Source organism: Pezoporus wallicus, unplaced genomic scaffold (assembly GCF_028554395.1).
Source record: "Pezoporus wallicus isolate ANWC-B61680 ecotype Strahan unplaced genomic scaffold, APGP_CSIRO_Pwel_v1 contig_3812, whole genome shotgun sequence".
NCBI classification, from domain to species: domain Eukaryota; kingdom Metazoa; phylum Chordata; class Aves; order Psittaciformes; family Psittacidae; genus Pezoporus; species Pezoporus wallicus.
Window position 1 is genome coordinate 1,907,013 of NW_026639618.1, and position 20,824 is coordinate 1,927,836.

Here is a 20,824-nt window from a genome sequence, read left to right on the forward strand (position 1 = left end):
ACACCTCAACACACTGCACAGGCCACCATGTGCTCCCCATCTGGCACAGAAGGGAAGGGAATGGCCAGTGAAATCCAAGGCAAAGCAATAGGTAGAGACCTAATTTAAAAAGCCCTTATAAAATCCTGGGGATCGGGTTGTGCCACCCTGAGGATAGGGCTGTGCCATGTGCAGTCATTCAATGCCTCCCTTTCCCCTCCTTGGGGATTCCCAGCCATGAACTCACAAAGTGAGCAGCGCTTGCCAGCTCTTTCCCAAAACTGGCAGTGGAGATTTAACCCATGGCACAGCACCCGTGCAGGGCTCTGACAGGACGCTGCCCATCTCTCAGCATCCCATGTCCTGCTCCCTCTTTGCTAACTCTCCTGCCCAGTGGGCTGGTGTGAACGGGGGGGGGCCCTTCCCCACAGCAGCCACTGGCCAAGTCTCTTCCTGGGGGGTACTGAGGGAAGTTAAGCTCAAGTGGGGAACTGGAGTGCATGCGGAGGGGGGGAAAGATGTGGGGGACCAGGGATGTGTGAGGCAGGGACCCTGTGCATATCTGAGCACAGACACTGGCAGCCAGGGAACTTTCCCAATCCCACCACATTATGTGTCTGTGGATTCCAGGTGCTTCCGAATTCAGCTGCACCCAAAGGGAGGCTTTTATGAATGATGCACTAAAAATAGCCACAGAGTGCCCAAGTCCTCTAATGAATCTCATACAATGCTACTGTCAGAGTCAGCTGCTTGTATTTGTACCCCCTCGGCACAGTCACCCTGCTCTGTAACGCAGCACGCTGGGGCCCTGACCCTACAGCAAGTTTCAGGCAAAGCCTTATTTGTCTCTGGCTTTTCCCCAGCAGAGCTCTGCTGTGAGATTAAGATCTTAATATTTATAAGCCTCTGTTTTTACTATCTGTTTAATGTCATGGTAAATCAGGCGCCTATGCTACTATCCCTCCATCCCACCTGAAACCTTCACCTTCTTAGCAAAGGGCAGTTATGTTTTTCCTTAAAAATAAACTAATTATAAAACCACAGTGATTTTCTCACATTTAAACAGCCTCTGTAACAGCCAATTATTTCTGAGGACATGAGAAACAGCTGTTGCACTGCTGAAGCTCAGTTACATCTCTGCATTTTGAACGGATAAGAGTTGATATTTTTATTCCCATGTGATATTACCAAGATGTGATAAACAACCATAGTGTTAGTATTAATTTGTGGAGCAAAGATCACTTTAATTTACTTCTAGCTGAGGAATCATTTTAACAGTATTACCACTCCACAAACAACCATTTGAAAATCTGTTCTGTCTTTACCTCCTTTTTTCCTTTCTTCCTTTTGTTTTTGATAAAGCAACACACCCCTGGGCAAGGGCTATATGAAGGCAAAGACAGTTTGTAAGTCAGCCTTAACTCTTTCCAGACTGAGGACTGGCCTTCAAAAAATGCTTTTCAAAGTTCAATCCAGCACTGTTGACTAGTGAATAAAAGGTGAGCCCTGACTTTGCCTCCCAGGGACCTTCTGAGCCCACCCAGAAGGTGGGCAAACATTGCACAGGAGTTGGTTCCTCTCCTGTGGCCTTCAGGTAAGGACTCAGCTAAAAGATTTCCTCTTCGGTCTGTGGATAATTACCCAAATCAAAGTGGGATCTGTGAGTACTTGGGATCTGTGGAAACCAGGCTGCTGTCATTGTCCCTCCTCATGGCAGAGGGGTTGGAACTAGATAACATAAGGTCCTTTCTAACCCTAACTATTCTATGATTCTATGATTTAGGCTTCTAAATATAGAGCCAAGTCTGGAGCTCCAAGCTGCTGTCTCTGCAAGGTTTTGCTTAATTCTTTGGAAATCCTTGCTGCACTTTGCCACAGAAAAGCACATCCAAGTAACCAAGAATGGTGACTCTTCATCAGGGACTGTAGGATAGGACAAGGTGGAATGGGTTCAAACTTAAACAGGGGAAGTTCAGGTTAGATAAAAGGAAAAGGTTCTTTAATGTGAGGGTGGTGAGGCACTGGAATGGTTTGCCCAGGGAAGCTGTGAATGCTCCATCCCTGGTGGTGTTCAAGGCCAGGCTGGACAGCGCCTTGGGTGACATCATCTAGTGTGAGGCATCCTTGCCCATGGCAGAGAGTTTGGAAGCAGATGACCTTAAGGTCCTTTCCAACCCAAACCATTGTATGATTCTACAATGGTGGTTTGAGCTAATGAAGCAACAGGGTAACATTTTTTAACTGCACACGTGCCTGCTGCCAAGCCCTTCCAAGTATTTTAGATGCACTGCATTTTTTATGCTGCCTTTCTCCCTAGGATCATGACACCCTTGACAGTGGTGATAAATCAGCTCTTGCTCTGTCCTATTAGCCAGGAAAGCATTATCAACTCAATTTAGCTGGAAATCTGAGGCCCCCAGGTAAGCCAGTAGAGTGATTACCCCAGGTAGTTACTAGAACAAGCCAGTCTCAGGAGGTGAATCCCACTCTACCCACTCTGGGAGGATGCTCTCCTGGAAGGCACAAGGACGATTCTAGGTCTCCTACTTGGGCAAACACTTTAAGCACAGAGTTACCAGATTTAGAAAAAAGAGGGTTAGGGACAGATGAGCATGTGACAGCATTTCTTCCCTTATGTTTTGTGTGGATTTCAATCCTAGAATCACCGAACTGTTATTGTCCCTTCCTTCCTAGGGTTGGAAGGGACCTCCGGAGAGGCACGTTTTGAGATTCAGAGTTTAACCATGTAGGCAAAGTAGACGGAGGAACAACTAATGCCCAGTGGGTTAGTCAAGGACATCACTCAACAGCATCAAAACTAAGGTGCATCTAAGTGTGCAAAGCAGTAGGATATTTTTCACATACAAAAAGTGGAAGGTACCATGGGCTTCATGTGGGTGACTCTTAGGAATTAAACTTTGGAGGCACCTAAAGCTATAGCTGGACACCAAGAGCAAGACCCAAAACGAGAAGCCCACACTAATCCACCTCTTTAAGAATCTGGCCCCGAGTGACTTGCCACAGATTGGGCAGGTGTTAAGTTGCAAAGCCAGAAATAGAAAACCGATTCCCTCTCCTGGCCTTTCATTTGAGGGCTTGGACAGAGTCCCAGACAACTGCCAGCCGTATGAAGATATAAATTATTTGGAAGAGTGCAAAGGGTAACGGACCAGAGTCAAAAGCCACCTGCAAGCTTGCAGACCCTTAGCAGGCACCAGTGGCCAGAGCAAACCTGGGGGCTGTGACTCATGTATTTGCCATGTGGATATGCTGAAACACCCTCTCACCACCAATTCTTCCTCTTCCCTAAGCAGGATTTCTATTATACAATGGTTTGTGCTCCACCATCCTCCTGCCTGGTACCAGATGCAGGCAGATTTATTACAGACAGAGGTAGGCTTCCACTTCTGGAGCACTCTGCCACCAGTGAATGCCAGGACTGTGGAGAACTCTGGTTGAAGACTGAAGGCAGGCTGTGAGATTCCTGTCAGCTGCCACGTTGCCCACAGGGCCCAAACAACAGCAGCAAAATAAAGCCAGGCTCATTTAATTCTGTATATGGGAACATTACAAGTGGTGGGCGATAGCTGGTTTAGAAAGGTGGCCTTCAAAAAGGCAACTGATCATCATAGTCCCTCTCCTGCAGCTAGGAGTATGCACATATCTCCTCAAGAAAGCCTTGCCCAGCACAACAGGATCCAGAACTGTATGGAGCAATTGTTCCACAACTCATAGAATCATCATAGAATACTTAGGGTTGGAAAGGATCTCAAGATCATCCAGTTCCAAGCCCCCTGCCATGGGCAGGGACACCTCACACTAAACCATGTCACCCAAGGCTCTGTCCAACCTGGCCTTGAACACTGCCACGGATGGAGCATTCATAACTTCCCTGGGCAACCCATTCCAGTGCATCATCACCCTAACAGTAAAGAACTTCCTCCTTATATCCAATCTAAAGTTCCCCCATTTAAGTTTTAACCGATACCCCTTGTCCTATCACTACAGTCCCTAATGAAGAGTCCATCCCCAGCATCCCTATAGGCTCCCTTCAGATACTGGAAGGCTGCTATGAGGTCTCCACGCAGCCTTCTCTTCTCAAGGCTGAACAGCCCCAGCTTCCTCAGCCTGTCTTCATACGGGAGGTGCTCCAGTCCCCTGATCATCCTCGTGGCCCTCCTCTGGACTTGTTCCAACAGTTCCATGTCCTTTTTATGAGGACACCAGAACTGCACACAATACTCCAGGTGAGGTCTCAGGAGAGCAGAGTAGAGGGGCAGGATCACCTCCTTTGACCTGCTGGTCACGCTCCTTTTGATGCAGCCCAGGATACGGTTGGCTTTCTGGGCTCCGAGTGCACAGTGAAGCCGGCTCATGTTAAGTTTCTCATCAACCAACACTCCCAAGTACTTCTCAGCAGGGCTGCTCTGAATCACTTCTCAGGAATCCTATTGATAAAGCCTAGCTGCAGTGATCTGCAGAGGTTTATTTCTCTGTCCTCTAAAATGACACCCTAACTGCCCTTGTCCAGATCCAAATATGTCAAAGCTTAGGTATTCACTGCTGCTGTGTAGCGGGCAGCAGCGTGGGTGCTGCAAGCACATGGCAGTTCAGCTGGAAACCCAACAGCTTTCACTTCCCTCCTACACTTCTCTGTTGTGGTGAGCAGCACTTTCGTGATACAGGCTCCCCAGCACCCCATCCTCAAAACCTACAGCAACAGCTACTGTCCTTGGTGCAGGCAGCAAACCTTACAGGCTTCTTTTCCTGTTTTAAACTGGTCCCCAGAGGCTTAATTTGCAGCCAGTAATGGGATTCCACCTTCCTGTGCCTGACAGAAGGTGCCTCTGCAAGCAGCCTTGGTTCACCTTTCAAGAAGCTGACCTCTTTTTTTCTTGAACAGCATCCCGGGTTTGTATGTGGGCTGTGACAAATGTTTCAGGAAAGGATTACAGGGTTAATTAACACATTAATATTTAATCCTGCTTCCCCACTATCAGGTCGTTGGCCAAAATTTCTGCCCCCCTGGACCCAAATCTATGCCAGCCATAAATATGGCTTACTTTTCAGAATTTGATTTCTTCGTATTATTAATATTCCCAACTCCTTGCCTCTGCCTCAAGCCCTGGACTCCTTCCTTCAACAGTCATCCCTACAATCAGATTACTTTGGAAGGGAATTGTCTTCTCTTGGCTCCAGCAACAAGATTAAACTTTATTTACTGCCAGTAATGTGCCCTTCCATGATAGGTTCTCACCTCTTTCACTGAGGAGGCACACTGTCTTCACTCAAGTTACCCTTACATTTTACCCCCTTAACTCTGCAGAAGTGGAGGGAGAAGAGGAAAGAACACGATAGGAGCCACAGCTCATTCGTGGGATGAGCACGGAAAAACACAGGGATGGTGATACTGTTGGCCAAGACATGGTTTCTTGTCACTCAGATCATGTGAGACACCTCTGGATCTGGCAGCAGGAGGGCGGAAGGTGGGATTGCAGCCGGGGGAAGGTGAATCTGTTAAAGCTTTAACACTGGAAAGGAGCATCAGAGAAGGCGCACTGGCACAGGCTTTAGCACCTGAGTTTTTTGACATCCAGGGTCTTGTGCAAGCAGCTTGAAGCCCATCCCACTCAATTTCCCCGCTATTACTTGCTGAGCTAGCAGGACCGAAACACGAACACGTATGTGCAATACCATCAGCGCTTCCAGCGCCGCGTGTGTCGGAGCAAGCCGGGGCTCCCAGCAGCGCACGCCACCCCTCCGCTCGCGTACCGGGCAGCCTGCCCTGCCCGGGAGAGGAGGGCTCTCCCGATGGACCCAGGCTGCTGGCGGCTGAACCGAACGCCAAGGAGGGATGACACGAAGCACAAACACGTAGCTGCAGGGGTGGCTGAGTGCTCAGGCAGCTCCCTGCACACTACTCAGCTGATCAGCGTTTTCTCAGTGTCTGCCAGTCCCAAGAATCCACCTCCGGAGCACGGAGGGCCTCTTCCCCGGGGACATCGCACCCCAGCAGAAGCTGGTGGGGAGCGCTGGGCTTGACGGCAGCTCCAGTGCAAGCAGCGGAGCCACGTCTTTTCTCTCCTCTGCCTTCCCCACCGTCAGACGGGAGAGCAGGCACTGCCCGCACCACGAAGGCAGTATTTAGGTTATTGGGTCTCTTCCCCGCGGTGGGCAGCCGTTCCTGGGGGTGGCTCCAGCACGGCGGCGCCGCCCTCGGCAGGGGGCGGCAGCGACACCGGCACACAGCGGGGTACGCCGGCCGGGGGGCTGCGGGCTGTACCGGTGGGAGGCGGTGGGAGCACACCGGGGCGGGGGAAACCAGGCCGGGTGGGAAGACGAAAAAAGGCCCTCAAGGGCTAGGCCAGGCCTCACTGCACCGGAGCACAGGGGGTGCGTGGCGCAGCGGTGCCACCGCCCCCAGAAGGGACATCCCCCACACCCCACACCTGCCCCATCCCGTCCGCCACCGGCGACCGCACCGGCGGCGCCCCCCCCCGCCCCTCCGCCTCCGGCCGCGTTATGAATGGGTGCAGCGGAAGCCCCGCCCCCCCGGACGTGACGCCCCGCCAATGGGGGCGCGGGGCTGCGTGGCTGGATGAGGTCAGCGCGGCGGTGCCGGGGTGGGGGCGGTGCGCGGGGGGCCGGGTGAGGCGGGGGTCGCGGCCCGCGGGCGGGCAGAGCGGGGCAGGGCAGGGCAGGGCAGGGCCGGGCGGGCAGCACGGGGCTCGGCGGGGCGCTGCTGCGGCGGCCGCGGCCCGGGGGAGGCGGGGAAGGGAGGAGGGGCGAGGAGGAGGAGGAGAGGGAGGAGGGTCCTCGCCGCCGCCACTCTGTCCCGGGGGCCATTCAGCGGGAGCGCGGCGAGGAGCGAGCGGTGCCGGGGCCGGGCGGGGGGAGCCGGGCGATGCAGGGCTTCGTCAGGCTGCGGCGTGGCGGCCGCGGGCTGTGAGCCGGCGGGGCCGCGCTGGGCTGGGCCGTGCCGGGCTGGGCTGGGCTGGCGGCGCGGGGAGGGGAGGGGCGGGCGGGAGCGTGGCGAAGGAGAGGGCAGGCAGCGGCGGGAAGGCGGGAGCGGGGCTGCCCCGGTGCCCGCCCCGCGCGGGGGGCCGGCCCCTGAGTGCATGCGGGGCGCCCCGCCGGGCCGCCGCCGGCCCGCCGCCGCCCGCCGCCCCTGAGAGACCGGCGGGGAGAAAGTTGCGGCGGTCGCCCACATGCGCGGCCCCGGCCGGCGGCTTGGGGAACGGCGCCGAGCGGAGGTGGGCGAAGAGAGTTTGAAGCGCTCGCCGGCGGGAAGATGGCGGAGCGGAGCTGAGAGCGGCGCCCGGCGAGCTCGGGGCGCCCCCGCCTTCCTCCGCAGCCCCCCGGACCCCCGCCGGACACATGCAGGCCAAAAAACGCTACCTGACGCTGCTGTCCGCCGGCACCTGTCTCGTCCTGCTGGTCTACCTGGGAGGCGTGTGGCTGCAGGCGGCACGGCGGCCGCCGGCCGGTAGCCGGCATGGCCCGCGCCCCGGCGCCGAGCGGCCCTGGCCCCGCTTCCCCGACGCCCTGCGGCCCTTCGCACCGGCCGAGCGGCCGGGCCCCGAGGGCGGCGGCGGGCGCGTCTCCCCTCGGCAGCGGCGGGACGCCAGCGCCGGCCTCTACCGCGGGCGCCGCTGCCGCATGGAGTCCTGCTTCGACTTCGCCCAGTGCCGGAAAAACGGCTTCAAGGTCTACGTGTACCCGCAGCAGAAGGGGGAGAAGATCGCCGAGAGCTACCAGAACGTCCTGGCCGCCATCGAGGGCTCCCGCTTCTACACCTCCGACCCCGGCCAGGCCTGCCTCTTCGTCCTCAGCCTGGACACGCTGGACCGGGACCAGCTCTCCCCCCAGTACGTGCACAACCTGCGCTCCAAGGTGCAGAGTCTCCACCTGTGGAACAACGGCAGAAACCACCTGATTTTTAATTTATACTCCGGCACCTGGCCCGACTATACCGAGGATGTGGGGTTTGACATCGGCCAGGCCATGCTGGCCAAAGCCAGCATCAGTACTGAAAACTTCAGACCCAACTTTGACGTTTCTATCCCACTCTTTTCTAAGGATCATCCTAGGACAGGAGGGGAGAAGGGATTTTTGAGGTTTAACACCATCCCTCCTCTCAGGAAGTACATGTTGGTATTCAAGGGGAAAAGGTACCTGACGGGGATAGGGTCAGACACCAGGAATGCCTTATATCACGTCCATAACGGTGAGGATGTTGTCCTCTTGACCACCTGCAAGCATGGCAAGGACTGGCAAAAGCACAAGGATTCGCGCTGTGATCGAGACAACGCCGAGTATGAAAAGTAAGTGAGCGGTGCCCCTTCCCCATGCGAGCGTTCCTGGCTCTGCAGGCAGCCCCGGCTGCTGGGCAGATGTGAGCAGATGCGTGCCGGCACGCTGATAGCGGCCAGAGGAAAGCCTCGGTTTCTCCTTTGGGTGGATCGGTGGCTGGCTCGGTGCTGCTTTGGCCGGGGAGGTGGCAGGGAGGTGTTGAAGGGCAGCGCCGCATCCCACAGCCCTGGCGTTGCTTTCCCGGGTACTGATGACCTGCATCTGCAGCCCTGGCCAGTGACAGAGGTGTGGCTGGAGGATGCTCTGGCATTTGGCGCTGCCCTTCATACACCCAGTGTCTCTTGGGGTGGGTGCCTTGTGCCTTCACTGCTCCAAAACAAAGTTTGTATGAGTCCTCAGCCCTTTTCAGTGTGTGTGTGTGAACCTGGCTCTCTGGTGGCTTAGCTGTTAAGAGTGATTGCTGGGATGCTCTCTCCAAAACACAGTGGCTGATGTCTGGCCAGTGTCTCTATCTCCACAGTAACTTGCCTTGCTGCTTTTCTCCTCTCGGTTCAAACCAGCACAGCATTAGTAAAGAAAGGAGGAAAAAGAAAAGCTGCCTGTGCTCGTGTCCTGTGTCTGAGTTTCTGATACTTAAATGTGAGAGGATACAGTGGCAGTGCAGTGTGTTTTCTGTGGCTGCTTGGTTTCTTGGTTCAGGCTTTCCCTCATTTTTATTTTCATTTGTTGGCAGTGGCACTGTGTAGCCAAATTTTGTGCTGCTGTGGTGCTGCCCTTGTCTTCCAGTCTGCTTTTCAGGTTTGTATATATAGCTGCTGGGAAAATCGCTTCCTGGGAATTACCTCCAGGACTGCGCTGCTGACTAAGCCGTTTGCAACTGATTAGTTCATTTAAATGCCGACCACCACTACATTTGCTGCAGAGTAGGTGTCTGTAGATGAAGTTTCTCGCATGAGAATGTTTCCATGTAGCTGGAATTAGACACTGAATCAAACCAGACCAGCCGTACGGCGCTGAGTAGCGTGCAGTGGAGCTGCACCAAGAGCTGCCAACGGCTGGAGGGGTTTGCGATGCACAGAGGAGCGTAGGTGGAAAAATACTCCTGGAGAGCAGCCGGGAAGAAACTATGGTGGCATTAATGCTGATCAGAATTTCCAGCTGGCTGCCATCGAAACTGTCCACAGGGGGGGTTGGGAGAGACGGGGAAGGTCAGCACTGGGAACGCTGCATGTGCCTGGGTGAACTCTGCTCACCTGCCAGTGAGGGTGTAAATCTGCTGCAGGGGGGGAGGAAGCAGCAGTGCAAATACCTGGTGGGCTTTTAGTTCCATTCACTCTCAGAAAACTGATGGGTGAGTGGTGAAATGGTGCACATGTGGAAGAGATACAGTGGCAGTGCTGAGCGATTACTAGAGATACTAAGCTAAGCTCATGTTATGCATGACCTGAGAGTCCCTTTGGCTTGTGATCTCCTTTAGGGAATATTTGATTTGGGGGGGGGGGGGGAAGGAGACCTGATAATTGCAGCCTTGCAGGCCATGCTGGCTTTTGGCATGAATCTCAGCAACTGGAGCTAATTTACAGATAGGAAAAGTCCTGGTCGTTTGCTGCATTCTACAGCTGTCGAATTGTCACAAAAGCAAACACCTGCATGTGGGTTGATGTGAGTAGGGCCATATTCAGGTTTTTTTTTTTTATAGCTATGCCATTTGGTCTAATAAAAGATAGACATCTCCCCATAAGTTCTGCCCCTCCAAAAGTGTCTTTGTCACTTATTTTGCAGTGAGGGGTGTATATAACAGCCCTCAGGGGATATGGAAGCATGAACCCAACTGGTACAAGGTGCTACTGATACAAAACCCATACATGCTGCTGTGATGTGGCTGTATCTGGGGTGGTGTATGGGAGCTTCAGCATTCATTGCAATGCTGCTGTTAAAGACGGGAAGTAAAAAAAGATGATTACAAGAAGATTACTCCAAGAATTGAGGCAGCTTGAACCTGTGGGCCAGTGAGGTGGACAGGCTTGCTCTGGTGAAGAACTGCAAATGCTGAAGCTCTTCAATCCAACATCCTGCCTGAGTGAGCGCACCTGCCAGAGCGTGCTGCTGCCCCTTCCTTCGCACTCCTGCTCTGGTGCCGACTCACAGCAAAGTATGCCATCTGCTGATCTCCCAGCTCTGCGTTCTCTGTCTCTCCCGTTCAAACAGGGACTATGCCTGGCGCTTCGCTCCCTTCATAAAATCCAACGACGAGGTCACATCCCCAGGGTAGTGTAACAGCAGTCAGCTGGGTAAAATGCTTCTGTGCTGATGTGTAAACCAGGTGTGAAAGCTGTAGGAGGGACTCTGTTATTCGCCCCACCTAAAGCAGCATCGTGAATGAGGCTGTAGTGCTTAGGAAAGAAATGTCTCTAAAGACAGCTAGGCCTTGAAAACTGCATGCAGAGCTGCTCTCTTGAGGCTTTTGGGGCTTGGATTTAATAATGCATCCTCAAGGTTTTAATCAAAAAGAAGAAAAACATGTTCTCCAGGATACATACATTTGCGTATCCATATAGAGTTGGGAAAGTCATGTACTGCGCTCTTGTGTGCCTCTTTCCCCATCCTCTGCTGTGGCACTTGCACTGTTTTACCTCACATGGATTACAGGAGCATTGGTGCCCTGATACCCAGTCCTTGCCAGGGTGAAATATGAGTGATCAGCTCTAGGTAGAGGCCTTGCCAAGCCAGGTGAATCAGGTGATCAGATTTTAAACCATGGTAATCTCCTGTCAGCAGGGTGTAGTGTTAGTTGAGTCACACTTGGTGCCAGTGCATGTTACAAGTTACTTGCGGTGGGGTTTCATCTAAGGCACAGCCTTCGTTGTTGGGTTTGAGCAAGGTCCACCTGTCTGCAGGAAGTGTTGTTTCCTCTCCAGGGGATTGAAAAAGCCAAGAAAGCTGCCTTCTTGACCTGTGGAAAAATGTGTGCAGTGTCTTTATTTCATTGGGGGAAGGAGGGATGAGCATGTGCGTATTTGACTCTGTCCCCCTGAATTATATTGGAAGATCCATCTGTATGTTCCAGCTAATTAGTTTGCACCCCAGTTATGCATCTCAGCAGATAAAGCTGATACAGATTAAAATGAATTGCATTATGATTAGACTACTAGCAAACAGGATATAAAAGAAAACAAAGAAAAGCTCTGCTTTCTTTACAAACTGGGCTTTCTGAATTGCTCCATGGTAGGATTTCAGCATCAGGCTTTCTGTTTCACAAAGGGTTAAGTGAATGAACAGTGCTGCTGCTGAAGTCTGAAGACAGCCTCTTAAATATTTAATGACAGTCTAAATATATACATGTGTACAATGTGTTTTAAACAAAGGCAGAATTCATGTACAGGCTTAACTGGTTCCAAATAATTACTTTTTGGAAGGTAATATAAACAGCTATGAATAGGGAAAGAAATGGAGGAATGCAGTGTTCTGGTAAAGCCAGATGCAGGAGAGAGATTTGCACTGAAATGGGGATCTTTCTAGGAAAGTAAATAAAATTCCAGATCTGCAGCAACTGTGCCCTTGGAAGATGGGGAGAGTAGCAGTGATAGTATCCAAAAACATAAGGTCTCATCAAAAGCTTGTTCAAGGAGGCTTTTTCCTCGTATGTGTCCAGGATAGCTGAAGTTAATGATGGTTGGTGAAACAAAGGGGAAAAAACAAATAATGGTCAGGGTTGAAGAAAATAGGATGGAGAAGCAAAAGTGAGCAAAAAAATGTATTTTTTAGAGAAATATGAATTTATGATGGAGGACAATAGTGTAGCAAGGGTATTCTTTGTAGACTTGAGTTCTTCGACTAGTCAGTGCTCAAAAAGCCTGTGTGATCAAGGCTGAGCTGAGAAAGGCAGGGAAAACACGCAGGACCTCACAAGGTGGGACTAGTTCTGCAAGAGGAGGTTGGAGGCATGTGGTTGAGGAAGAGCCTGCGGAAGGAGGTGTGCACAGAGCTACCTGGCGCTGCTGGGTGCTGGGAGAAGCAGCATCACCACATGCCTATGCCTGTGAGCCATCTCTGCAGGGCACACAGTAGCGCTGAGCAGGGTTGTAGATGTACTTTCACAGGTGAAAATATCCAGCTGAACATTTTCATTGATCCCTGGTACCCGGTAGGTTTACCTGGTGTGTCCTATACTAGTGGAACATGTCTCAATCACGTCTGAACCTCCTAGCCATGAAAATGCTGTCCTGAGCGAAGGTTACCATTGTGCAATAAGCACAGAGGGGGAAGAGCAGCAACTTTTAGTTTCGCTTCCTTCCCACCAGGAATAAAATACACACGTAAAAAAAGAAGTGGTAGGAGCAGACACTTGGGATGACTTTGCCACTCACGAGACTGGCATGAAAATGTGGAGTAAGGCTTAGGCACGCCCGTCCAACATGTGATGATAATCTGGAGGCTGCATATGCATGTATATGCATGTTGTGAACAAAGGTGAAATTCTTGTATTTTCAACATACTGAACTTCAGTGTTTTGGATTGAAATACAAATACAAATGCCACATTTAATCACTGACTGGATTGTCTTCAGGATTATTTAAAAGCCTTTACACATCAGCTCCTTTACAGCTATTTAGGATAGGGCTGAGAAATCACCCAGGTTTAGGGTGGCTGTTGTCCAGGACATCTGAACTGAGATGGGAGCCATCATCTTGTGTATCACCAGCCTACTTTGGGAGCTTGGATGAAGCTCAAGAACTACTGAGAGAGCTTGGGTGTTTTCCCAGGGTATCTTGGCTCCTGCAGAGACCTGTCCCCACCAGGCTGCTTTTTTATTTTAATATAATTTTTCAAGAAACTGGAAATCTGCCTGTCTTAACAGCCTGTTTATTTCAAAATGCAGTAAGCAGGTAAATGACAAATCTTTACCTCTGAGAAAGAGGGGTTTGCTCCATCGTGTTCCTCCTCCTGCTCTCTGTATTGTGAAGTGACCCTGTGTACCTGTTGGTGCTGATTTAAGGTGAGCAGTGCCCTGGTGGGGTAGGAGCTTCCACCTGGGAGGCTTAGGGCTGATGCCATGGTGGGAGCTGGGAGCAGGGTTTGCCAGGAGCATGCCTGAGCTCACCAGTGGTGCAGTCCTCAGCCTGGCTGTTAGCACCATGCTCTTTGTTTTTGGAGAAGGGATGGAAGAGGCTGGTTGCATCTACATGAGTGTGTTTGCCACTGGTGCCAAGTGCTGCAGTGTGTGTGGCCGGGTGTGTAGGGTCAGGCACTGGCAGAGGAGCCCACCCTGCCCGCGGGCCTTAAACCAGGCACCCTCCTAACCTCAAGTAATTATGTTTTCTTGTGGGGCAAGTTATTATAATTGCTTGCCCCAGGCTTTTTTATGTCTTTCTGTGAAGCATCTCATAGTAGGCTTTGTGGTGACAGTACAGTAGATGGCTGATCAGGTCCAGGTCAGATGTCTTCTGTATGCAGAAATGTAGGTGAATGCTTCTTTCACAGCCAGGGGGGCTTTGCTTTTATTTTTATTGCCTAGGAAAATTGCTCTAGGATAAGTTATTGATAAGTAATTATCACTGAAGGGCTGCTTTATGGTAGGACAGAACTCAAACCCCAAAATGATCCAAGTTATCATTTTAAGCAGAATTAATCCTGAAACGGGTAGCTTGAATGGTTTGTTGAACCCACATCGGAACTGGGCTAAAAGTAATGCTTCCAGCTGCCTGTTAGGGCAGAATGAAGTCCTGCTGTGCCCCCAGTGAGGTGCTCTTGGCAAGAAGGTGCTGCAGAGCATCCCGCTGTGTTCCCATCTTCTCGCCCACCCAGACTAGGTGATTCACAAGACAAACCCCAGGTTGTGCAGGACTTCTGTACCAGCAAAGGTGAGCTTCACTGAAACTGCTCTTAAGTGAGAGGGATGACTCAGTTTGGGGTTCTCCTCGGGGCTGTGTGCTACTGCTTGCTGTTCCCTTATGCACGCAGCTGTGGACCTCTTTGCAGCTCTGAAGCGGTGCATCTCCGCAGGTGGATGGGATCGAAGAATGGTTGTTTCAGCTCAAGAGAAACCCCACACTGTAGCAAAATTGCTGCTGGTTTGACTCTGCTGGAAATAATCCTTTTGCCCCACATACAGCCCTGGTACAGCGCACTGGAAAGTAAACTGGCAGCCGCATGTGGGAGAGGGGGGTAAATGAAACTGGTCGGCACGAAGTACTTACTTACTCAACAGATGTGAGTCAAGAGAATGTGCGTTAATCTGATGATTTCTGGAGTATTATCTGTGATTGTTTTCCCTTTCTCTCCGAAGGGCTTCTTTCAGAAAAGCTGCAGAGTTTTGTGGTCTCAGATAAACAGAATGTTTTGCTAACCAGGGAAAAATAGATAACTGTGTGGCCTTGAAGGGACTTAAGTGCTGTGTTCCATGCTGCTAAAGGTGGCTGACATCTCAAGGACTTGGCTATATCTAGATGATGATGCAGGATATATAGTCCTGCCCCATGTCGTATGGAGATTAGTTTAGCATGTAGGAATGTGTGTGAGTGTAACTTCAGGTTATATTTAAGGTTCTGCAGCTCTTCACATTGCCAAGTATTTTGGAATGTATAGATTTCAAAACCGTCTTACGGTTTACACTGACTAGTAGATTTGTTCCTTCTCTTTTGTTCATCCAGCTGTGCTGTGCTTTTACATAAGATTTCATGTTCCTCTTTTTAATCCAAATTTCAGGAGGAAACAGGCCATATCATCACTGTCTTGCTCTTAATTCAGGAGTCTCCTTAGTGAACTAGAGGTAACATCAGTGCTATGTAATGCTGATACAACTCATCCCTGCATCTCTGTAGCAGGCAGGGAAGAAGCTGGGGCAATTAAAGATCCAGGCCAGAGGATGGTGGGAATCACTATTTCTTCCATTTATGGAGCAAATTATAATCTATAGCAGTTGACACCCATGCAGTAGAAGAAAACAAAGAGTGTGGTTAGAGCAGTCCCTGTCCTGGTGTTGCAGCACGGGTGCCACAGGGCCTGGGAGGTGATTTGGAAACAGAGATGGGGCCTCGGCATCTTGCGGTGCTGCGGCAGAAACTGCTTCAAGGAATGAATTCCAAGTAAGAACAAAGGAGAGGAGATTGGTCTCACACGAGAAGAGGGAAGTAATGCTTTAAGAAATAAAGGCTTTGTCTCAGAAAAATGTTGTGCCTAACTGCTTTGCTGTGAAAGAACTGGCGTGAGTGCTGCCAGGCTGATGGCTTTCCAAATGCAGTCTGACTTCCTAAAATGTTACCGTTTTTTCAAAGAGAAGAAAACCCATAACTTTAAGCCAGTCATGAGGGTTAGGCCTCCTCAATAATAACAGAAAGAAAATGTTGTTTTCTTTAAGTATCTTGTGGGGCTTTCTACTCTCTTATCTCTCCCACCTCGTCTCTGAGATTTAGCCTGGGTTGTTCGGGTAGTGTAGTGCTGTCTGCTTGGCAAGGAGGCAGAGAGAGGGCTGTGTGGGTGTTCTCTGAAAGGTGGTGGAGTTGGGGTATTTATCTTGTTTCATTCAGGCTCCCATTTCATACTCCAGCAAGACACATTTCTGTGTGCTCTTGCAATCCCTGGGTGAAATGTGGTAGAGGCACGGCTGTCCCAGGCCTTTTGCTGCCTGTAGCACACATGGACTCAGGACTGCAGTCCGATGGCCAGGATTGTCACTGGCCACCACGGTTATGTTTCAGATGGGGAAGAATGCTTTGATTTCCCTAAGCATTTTGGGGGTTCCTTTAGTGCTTTATAATGTTTTAGAGAAATTGCTGTGTAAAACAGAAAGTTTATTTGTTAGCCAAATGTGTCCCTTCCTCAGGAAGCATCAGTGAGTATAGGTCCAAATTGTGGCTGTTAAAAGCTGACAGCATCAGAAGCAGCATAAAGCAGCTCTTCTATGGGTGTATAGGGAGGGGAGATCTCCACAAAAGCTTTTTTGGGGGTTGACACTTGTCCTAGGTCAGGATATGGTCACATTTGTTGTATGAACTTTTTAACACTGCTTGCTTCACTCAGATGCTACCAAAAGCCACCACTTTCCCAGGCACTGAAGCATGGCTGTTTCTGATCACTCCTTCGAGGGCTCTCACAATGCAGTTATCAAATTCAGCAAAGCTCTTCTGCCTTAAGTTGACTTTTTCCCCGTGATAGTTTCTAGTCCAGAAGTACATGAAAACAAAATAATTCCCGGGTTCCTAAGTGATTTTCCCTTTCGTTCGCTTTTTTCCTTCTAATATACTCTTTGTGTTTGTGAATGAAACAGAAATAGGGCTAATTTAGTTGATTGGCTGCAAAACAAAAGTATTCAATGCTAAGAATGGGAAATGAGAAGGCCTTTCTGAAATGTTACTTCTTTGCATAATTGTAATAGAGTATAATTATACAGTTGGGTGCTTAGCAGTGGATTTGCTGTAAACACGGTCGTGGGAAATGTCTCGTTGCTCACTTGTGTCGGTTCGAGTCCCAGCGCGGTCCCTTCGATGGCTCTACCAGCAGCATCTCTAACGGCATTTTCTTTTAAGGCAGGATGGTGTGTTACAGAAAATGCTCTCTCTGGTTCCCCTCGCAGCTCCTCCCACAAAATTACTGCTGGTCGATATGGCCGTGTCAGACTGTTGACACAAATCGATACGATCAATCATTCTTCAGCTCCTAAACAAAATTGAGAGCAGGATGCCGACAGGCTGCGTGCAGCGATGCTGGCAGCGATGCCTAAATGGGAAATACATACTGTAGAGCTTGCAAAGTGCACATGGGGGACCCTGTCCTGTTAATAATTAGTTCTCTGAGGCTGTAAAAAGGAGCATGGTATAAATCATTTCTTACAACTGCAGTATGTGTTATGACCCCTGCAGCCATCAGGCTGATGGAGAACATCGCCTGCCCAGCGGCAGTGCTGGTAAGGGGTGAGCATGGCAGAGTTTGGTTTGGAATCCTGATTTTCTGCATTCTCCTAGAGGATCTTGACTTCTGATACTGTTTGCCCCATAGATAACTGTAGACATTTCATTGCAGTACCGGAATTCCTGGTACAGTCGGGTAGTTCAGTGTGTAACTGCCAGAAAGCCCATCAGAATTGTAGGTGCTGTAGTCTGCAAGAATAAAATCAGAGGCTGCTTCTGAAAACCAGAGCCCTTATCTGAAGGGAAGGCCAAATCTTTGTTCATAATGTCTGAATCTGTATCTCTGGAGGCTTGTTTGGGTGTGTCTGCTCATAGCCTCAGCTGCTTCAGGAAGATAAACACATAAATGTTTCATCTCCTCCATTCCTCACCAACTATTCTGCTGGGTGCTAGCATATTTTTCTTTCAATTAAATATAATGTCTCTTATCCTAATGGGAAACATAATTATAGGATTTATTTTTTAATACTGTGATTTCAGAACCACTTTGTAAGGAGGAGTAACATTTCCCTCTTAAAGGCTGTTTAAAAATGAGGAAACAAAATAAATAAAGAAAACCCACAAAGTACACTTTGCTAAAAGTAATAAATCTCAGACCAGAAGCAAAAAAAAAGAAAGCATCTGATAAGCTGGAGCCACAGTAAAGTTGAAAATTAATGATCAGTAAGTTGGTGCTGCAAGAGAGTGAATGCATTATGGATTTGAGAAGACACCGATAGCTTATTAAGTGTCAGTAAATTTTAGCATAAGCAGTAGAAAACCCTGATCAGAAAACATAATGTGGTGCAGTTGGAAGATCCAGTTCCCACAAAGGATGTGGGAACCATGTGTATGGTTGAAATGTAAAAAAGTGCTTTGCTGGATTAGGGTCTGAAATTGCAGGCTAAACTCCTTCAGTGTCTGACTGGAGGGATTTAAACGTTTCAATAGGGCACGACTGTAGTCTCAGGGAGGGATTTATTGTACTGTAAAACCTTTGCACGAGAAGGTGTGTATGACTGTTTAAAATAATTTAAAACAAATATCATCCCTTCACCCTACCACACTGCTTCTCGCTCTTTTTTCCCTAAACCCGAAAGCTAAGGCTACTACTTGAATTGTAATGGAATAATATATCAAGTGACTGATCACATCAGGCATGGACACTTAGCAAATCACAGCGAGATAACTGTGAATAACTCTCTAGTTTCAACAATTTGCATGGCCATTAACAATTGATGGGTTTCCCTTAGAACCGCATTATCTGTGGCAGTAGGTTCTATTCCCGCGCACTGCTCCTGCATGCTGAGTGCCAGTGGAAATCTTAAAAGTGAGAGTAATAAAAGATTTTGGTAGCAGCAAGTGAGGGGAGCAGGTACGGATTGCAGGGTGGCATTTTTTCATTATATATTTAAGACGATCATGCATTTTTGTAACTGCTCTTCCCCCCTTCTCTGCCTATTGCTTTAGCTACAGCTCTGTGAGTTTTAATTCAAGCTGCTGTTAGGTTTCCATTCACTGCTTGGCATCATCTCAGGCTTGATGGTTGGTCTGGCATGTGGATGAGTCTAAGCAAGACTTTAAAATGCATTTTGTTTTAGTTTTGGATTGGACATGTGTCTTAAGGAGCTGTAATGCATATTCGACAAAAGATAGAACCAGTGCTAAATTTAGCACTCCTCAGTTGCTGGACGGCTTTTCCATGAGAATGATTTCAAGCAGGTGTCATAGAATCATGGTATAGTTAGGGTTGGAAAGGACCTTAAGATCATCCAGTTCCAACGCCCCTGCTATGGGCAGGGACACCTTGCACTAAACTGAGTCACCCAAGACTCCATCCAACCTGGCCTAAAACACTGCCAGGGATGGAGCATTCACAGCTTCCCTGGGCAACCCATTCCAGTGCCTCACCACCCTCACAGTAAAGAACTTCTTCCTTATATCTAATCTTAACTTCCCCTGTTTAAGTATTAACCCTTTACCCCTTGTCTTATCACTTCAGTCCCTAATGAAGAGTCCCTCTCCAGCATCCTTGTAGGCTGCCTTCAGATACTGGAAGGCTGCTAGAAGGTCTTCACGCAGCCGTCTCTTCAAAAATGTCAAAGATGTGCTTTTCTTGTGAGACTCGTGCCACCCTTTTAATAAACACATGACACATCCCTTATTTCTAATACTTTTATCTCTGGCTGGTGGCACATCAGTTCTTTTTAGATTCCTCATCGTGTTGATTTTTCCAGGACCAAATCTCTTTCTCTCTCTTTATTTCTCCTTCTCGCCCTCTTCCCACTCCCCTTTTCTTTTCATGGTGCTGCTGTTGTGGCAAGATTAAAGCAACTGAGTGCAGCAGTGGCGGGGAAGGCTCGAGTAATCAAAGTGTGCAAGCAGCTGGAGCTGTGAGGAGGCAGGTAGGGGACACATCAAAGCTGGTGTTGTACAGGCACTCACTGCTCTTGCCTCTCCTTGTGAATGACCCCTCTGCTGTAAACAGAGTTCCTGGGGTTAATTTGTGAGCTTACACGTACACAAATGCAATTGCTTTTCTACAGCCTTCCCCAAATTTAATTGCAGAGGTAATAAAGCCTTAGCTTTCTTCCTTGGAAGGTGGCTTCTGTAGATGTAGCGTGTTAGGAAGCAAGTACCCAGGAGGTTAATGTTCACCTTCAGCCAAGAACAACCCAGCACCTTATTGTCCTAGCTGGCTGTAAATGGTGTTTCTGGATTGCTGTAGGTGGTGTGAGGAGAGCTGGATGGTCAGAGAAGTGCCTGGTTGCCCCAGCTTGACCCTGCATGGGCAGAAACACAGTGTGTCTTGTCTTGGCTAGAGCACCCACGGCCTGGACAGGCAGCTGTTGCTGGCCACATGTGGATGCTGCTCCCTGAGCTCCAGGTCCAGTGTGAAGCCTTTGGGTGCCTTTAGCTCAGGGGAAGCCCCAAATCCCCTCTCATCTCTGAACTACCTGTGCACATCTCCTGACGTGGAGGTAACTAGGGGGCTGGCTATTTCCTCAGCTGCTGCCTCTGTCCACATTGCCCTCTCCCCAAAGCCTGCTGTGGAGCTCAGAGGTTGAGAACTCCATGGTCTGAACAGACTCTTGCTCTGTGTTTGTGCAAAGGATTCCTCATCCTTGTCTTCACCCTTTGGTCTGAAGGTGTCAAAAAACCATCTCACTTTGCACGTGCCATCTTTCACAGGTCTCTTCTTCACTGACCATAGCCTGCTGGTGTCTTTTGCTGCGGATAACCAAAATGTTAGGTATTTCTGGTGGTCTGTAATAATTGTCCTTTCTTTTTACTCTCATCTTTAATGAAAAATCTTTCTGACACAGGTAATAGTAAAATAATTAACAACGAGATTGTCTGTGGTGTTTGGGTATAAAACTGGAGATCTAAGGATTTAGAGATACTGATGTGATACCGGGTTGCCCTGTTGATATGGTTGCTGGTTACAGCAGTAGTTCTTACTTACTTTAACTTTAGTCTCAGGGTAACTTTGTTTCAGAATAATCAATGTACTGATTACTATAATTACATCTTGTAGGCCCCCATGACTGGGCTAATAAAGCATGGAATCTAATGAATATTTGTAAACAAACTTTGTTAGGAAGTAGATTGAGAATACGCACTAGTGGAGGATAACAGAGGAGACC

The 20,824-nt window shown here is 49.4% G+C and overlaps 1 protein-coding gene across 1 annotated transcript in view; it reads left to right on the forward strand.

Annotated features, from left to right (window-relative positions):
* The first annotated feature begins 7,081 nt into the window (after window positions 1-7,081).
* The window catches only part of EXT1 (exostosin glycosyltransferase 1), a 177,999-nt gene continuing 164,256 nt past the window's right edge, over window positions 7,082-20,824 (forward strand). The window contains exon 1 of the mRNA XM_057415216.1: window positions 7,082-8,303. Coding sequence (XP_057271199.1) covers window positions 7,357-8,303 — 947 coding nt within the window. The 5' untranslated portion in view covers window positions 7,082-7,356. The remainder of the gene's footprint in view (window positions 8,304-20,824) is intronic.